At 33.8% G+C, this 6,000-nt stretch overlaps 1 protein-coding gene across 1 annotated transcript in view; it reads right to left on the reverse strand.

Moving 5' to 3' along the window:
- LOC145678417 (carbonic anhydrase 2-like) overlaps positions 1 to 3,956 on the reverse strand; it is a 121,570-nt gene extending 117,614 nt beyond the window's left edge. Inside the window, exon 1 of the mRNA XM_081748565.1 lies at positions 3,899 to 3,956. Within this exon, the coding sequence (XP_081604691.1) occupies positions 3,899 to 3,956 (58 nt within the window). The remainder of the gene's footprint in view (positions 1 to 3,898) is intronic.
- Between the last annotated feature and the right edge of the window lie 2,044 nt (positions 3,957 to 6,000).

Genomic DNA, 6,000 nt, shown 5'->3' on the forward strand with positions numbered 1-6,000 from the left:
TTCCTTATTTTATTAAAATGCATGCATGATATTCCGTTTATTGCTCACCATATGACCTCAGCACTTGATCAGCTTCACTGAGTTAGTTAACTCCTGTATCACCTTTTGCGGTTATAATAAATATTGTATATTGTTTAGCATATATCCATAAAACAATTCCATACGTATGTTAAAATTAAACCAAACTCGGATCCTTCCTCTACTCATGCTACGCTTGCTTTGTTTGCAAGTGTCCGAACCGGTTGTTACAACAAACCGTGCAGATTGTCTGTAAGCGCTTAACTAGACAGAGATTGTCTGCACCGGGTAAGTACCTGCAGAACAACGTAATACGCCGCATCAACTTTCCAAACGACATGCTAATATTGTTGTTAATGAGTATTTCTAATTAAATCTAAATACGACTGGAATTTTGATAGAAGGTTGGTTGACTTAGTACCTTATTCTACGTTTTGCAATAGGTTGAGCCACTGGTATTGTACGCTCCGTGATCATAAGAAGGAAAGTTTCCTTTCTAGCTCGTAGCAGCTTTAACATATGTTCAGAGCCGTAGCTAAGGGGGGGCCAGCGGGGCGCCCGCCCCGGGCGCTGACAGCAAGGGGGCGCCGCACGAGCAAGGAAAAAGAAAAAGTGGTGTTGAACATGAGTAAAAGACGAGTCGCCCCCAGAAAGTATTGGCGCCCTATTAGATAAGTATTGCTGTAGGTTATCAATGAAATACATAGATTTCTTGAAAATTTTCTTGCTCGCTTCGCTCGCAATGCAAGAGTTTAAATAAGTCACAACAAGTTTTTACTTATTACTTGAAGATTTATCATACATGATTTATTAATGACATGTGGTATACAAGGTGCCGAGTAATGACTTATAGTGTACGCATGAGCATTTTCAAAATCAGAAACGAGCAAAGTCGTGTTCGGCGTTTTCACAGTGATGAATTTGCTGACTTCAAAACGTTTTTCTACCCAATCGGATTAATCACGACGCACAGTGGGGCCAAAGCACTGAATTCTTGGCAAAAATAAGAATTCGCAATATGAAGCGGAAAATTGAAATTAATTAGTTCGGCGTATGCAGTGGCTAAAATAATGTTATTTCGACATTATTTAATCAAAAACATAGAGTTTTACATCATAAAAGGAAATATTCCTTATATTTGCGCCTAAATTATATAACAGATTATATGATTGGCATAAAGAAACGCGTGGACAATATGCTTTGATTTGGCAATTTACGATTGGCTTATATTCTTATGTATGAAAGGAAGAGTGTACTTATTCATTTTACAACTGAAGAGTAATAAAATTGAAGAAAAGTTCTAGCTTCTCAAAATTATTTCAAAGTTGTGGAGGATTCGTTATGACAATGAAGATGCAAGGACCTTCAATACATAAAAATTATCTCATCACAAGTTCTCCATATGAATATATCATCAGATACATTAAACATATTATGATTTACAAGCATCAGTAACCTGTTCAGGTTGTTTCATATATTGCATCGTGCATTACGTGAGCTCATTTCATAGCTTGATTGGAACACTCTGAGCTGGAGCGAGCGGAGGCTCATTACAGTTGATTCCAATGTCACTTCTGTGCATGCATCACAAAAACACAATACTGAATTGATCAACGCCATTTTAATATGGTTCATAGATTGTTTAGCATTGGCGTTTCAAAATGTCGCCACCATTAATCAAATATGTTTGACTAGAGTTTAGTTCTGTTGGTGAATGACAGAGAAGTATGACTAGATGTTGGAAACAAGATGGGTCTGGGGGCAAAATTCCCAGAATCGACCTTTATTCAACTTTGTCACTGCGTGCATGTCTAATAACCTAATACTTGTTCTCACATTCATCCCAGCTCAATTCAAAAGCAGCATTGCACCCAGAATGCGGTTTTCCTCAAACATTTTCATGTGCTATATTTTCCAAACGTGCAAATATGTGCAGGTTTTCTCTTTGCATACAATAAGAACAATGTTTCTGTTACGACATATTAAGAAATCACAGACATATTATGCCATATTTTCTAGTAAAATGCCATTCTATCGTTTAGCATTTTACTTTATATGCTTTCAGTACCACAGCATTTTCCAAATATGAGATTAAGTAGGGAATTATCATAAGGATATGATAATGATATTAGCATCATTGCTAATATGATTATTGACTACATATCACATCAATATTCTAAATATACAAAACGATACATACATGTCGGTCGTGTCACCATGTTTACCAGTCACTGAATATCTACACGCAATGTAGAAATAGTCGCATTCAAAATCAATTTCCTATCTTCTCTCCGGCTTCAGCGGATAACCAAATTTACACGTCCCATGAATTCATTGTAAGTTGCTATCACTTATTTTCCTGCACACTATCTTACGTGTACACTATTAAGGCTTCATTATAACAAATTATTCAAGTCAATCTTTTACTTCATTCTTCGAGTTTTTGCTAAGAATTGCCTGGTTCGGCCCCACTGTGCTACGGTGAGAATGAAGGTATGAAAGTGGGAAGAGTGAAGAGACACATTCAAACTGCTGTTTGTGCGATAATATTAAAAATAAAGGTAAACGAGGGGAACAATAACATTTTCGAACTTCAAGCAGCTGTAGAATAGGGACTTAAGGGATCAGAACTTAGCCCAAAGAAGTTCAACTTTTTTAGATACTAATCACTACCAATGATTTATTTTTAAATTCCATTAATATATGAAATTCTTCCAGTTTGAAGGAATTTATTGGGGTCATTTTTTCATCAACTTTTTGTATTGTCAGCATATTATTTTGTGCATACGTGTCTAGTTGTGTGATGTTTTTATCTATCTACATACATACAAAACATAAGTAGGCACACTCTTAACATAAGTAGGCACACTCTTAATATAAGTGTTAGTGTATTTTAATATGTTAATTAATAATAATTAGCTTAAATTCGGAACTTTCATTCATTAAGAAATTAAGTAATTACTATAATTTCAGACATATGTAGTAGCCAAAGTATATTTTGGATTTTAAGTACAAACATTGAACATATTCTTCACCTCCATCGATCAATATTTAGAAATTCACAAAGAAGGCTCCTTCTGAATTTCCATTACATTTCACAAAATATTTTTTACCGTAAAAAGATCGAAATTAAAATGCTATTGATGTGATCACATACAGAATAAAATTAAAATGTTTACAATTATTATTGGAAATTAACACTGTCACCCATTTCGAACAATTTAGAAGCACGCAGTTTTTAATGTATTGAAATATAATTTCTTATCGATAGTATTAAACGTTGTACATAGTAGTAATTTTCCTGAACTGTTCTCCTAGTGAATTTGTATACAACCAAACGTAGTTTTGTCAATCTTAACAAAAAGTCCAAAATAAGGCTCTTGAAAACAGCTCTTATTTGAAAAAGAATACATAATGATCGTTTTTAGTTGTTGCAATGGTCTTTCCAAGAAGATTTATAAAAATTCAGCGTAGCATAACAACAAAAGCTGCTTTTCATATATATATATATATATATATATATATATATATATATATATATATATATATATATATATATATATATATATATATATATATATATATATATAATGATTGGTAAGATTAGTAAGATGAGTGTAGGGGCGCCGAATTCTACTTCGCCCCGGGCGCCGAAAGAATGTATTTAGGCAATAACACGAATGAAAAGACTTCTAACACTGCAAAAAAGATACTTATCTTTTTTTTCTGTAGAATAACATCCATTCGATAATACATAAAAACAATATCTTCTGTTATTGGACCCACCAAATACTGTATCTCCTAATATATATGGGTGCGTGCCTGTCTGGGATGTCCTATACATAGACGTGTGCTGTGAAGTGCTGAAATATCTTCTTACCATGAAAATATAAAGCTAACGCTGCCAGCAAAAATGCCATGATCGTCATTACAACCATTATCCTTAATATTTACAAAAAAAAAAAAAAAAAAAAAAAGAAAGAAATTGGCAGTAAGTTTCAGGGAGAACCAACCACATGTATTTAAACGGAACATATTTGCACACCTTTTTTTTTTCTGCTTCTATTTTCAAAGGTCCATTACTACAATACTTTTAAGTAACAGACTGTTGGCTGACCTACGCTAACGTAACTAATGCTTTTCGAAGAAAAAAAAATTGGATTTCATCCAACTGCAATGTCAAGAACAAGGAGTGTCAGAAATGATAGAATTCCCCTGGATACAATCCCAGTTCTTCGCACCTCGTGAAAGACATTACTTAAAATTAACTCTGAACATGTTCACAAAGAAACTGCAATGACGTTGACAAATTAATTATTGAAAGACGAATCATCGATCCAACTTGACTACGAATTGCTAGAGCGCAGTTATCTAAGACTATTATACTGCAAAATTTTGAACTTTTCGTAAAAGTGTTACTTGTTAAAATTGAAATATGCTTAGTTACAGTCAGATTTACTACCGTATTTTGGTTGACACTTTCGTAAAAGCGACTTAATCATTCGACAGCAAGTCATAAATTCCTTCGTATACTGTTTACTGTGATAAGAATCCTAAACTCTTTCTTCTTTACATGTGCAGATGAAGGAAGTTCCTAACCTTGCTGGTTGATGTTCGGCACCGAACCCAAACGTACTCATTTGTGATCTTAGGAGTTTCACGTAATTAAATACCTAGGTATATATCGAATCTTTGTTATTAAAGGTTATCCTTAACTATTCAAACGTATTTATTTATACAATATAGGAAGAGATAATGAACTTTGGTGAAGACTGTAAATAGGATCACGCAAATTTGACTATGAATGACTCAGTGATGGTGGTTCAAGAAGTCAGTATTATATACACTATCATACCCCAACCTGTGTGAGGCATTAACCTAACCAATATTTTTTTAAAGTTTAGCCAAAAAATCTTATATTTGTGGTTAAACTAATGACAAACAACAATACACTCTCATACCGCAAGTATGTAAGGTATATAAGCTTTCATACTCCAAGTACGTGAGGTATATACCCTTTCATACTCTAAGCATGTGAGGTATATACTCATTCATATTCCAAGTATGTAAGGTATATACCATTTCATACGCGAAGTATGTAAGGTATATACCCTTTCATACCCCAAGTATGAAAGGGTATATACCCCTTCATATTCCAAGTATGATAGGGTATATACCCTATATTCCAAGTATGTAAGGTATATACCCTACTCCAAGTATGTGAGGTATATATACCCTTTCATACTCGAAGTATGTGAGGTATATACCGTTTCATACTCCGACTATGTGAAATTTTAACCATTTTTTTATTTAATCAAAAAATCTCTTAACCTTAAGAACACTTTCCATCTCAAAAATATTTTACCTTTTATTTCTTAAAATAAATAATTAAATAATCTCAGCATACATTTCCATGTATGGAATATGAATATGGATAAATACTATTAAAGTATACCTGAATGAAATTAACATTTTGATTAAAATATATAATTTTCTAATGCTAGAAAAAGAGTACGATCCAGATTTATATATATCCAGTATACACGAAACTACCGGTTCAGATTGTTGAGAATATTAAAATTACCCGAAAGTCCAAATATACCCAGAAATATTAGAATACCCTTATAATATGCATAAATCTTCCAAAAATGCATTTGCATATGCGCATAGGCCTACACTTTGTTTCTTTTTCATCGGCCCCGGCCATCCGTCTAAAAATTCTCATGTTTACGACACTGAATAAAATGGTTGCTTTGCTGGTTTCAAGCTTAGCGTTCTGTTCAGTTCCGAGGCAACATGAGACGTGGACCTACAGCTTAATATAGGATCTAAACCACCATGAGTTTCCACCAGGAATCAAATCCGAATCTCCCACGCCACTGGATGAAATGGTTTGTTAAAGCAGTATTTTCAAGTTCATCTTTTTCTAAGATCAACCCCATATTTTCTTTTGGGGCACGGCGTACCTTAGGATAATCAAAA

This window comes from Thermobia domestica, chromosome 1 (genome assembly GCF_964235325.1).
Source record: "Thermobia domestica chromosome 1, izTheDome1.hap1.1, whole genome shotgun sequence".
Taxonomy (NCBI): domain Eukaryota; kingdom Metazoa; phylum Arthropoda; class Insecta; order Zygentoma; family Lepismatidae; genus Thermobia; species Thermobia domestica.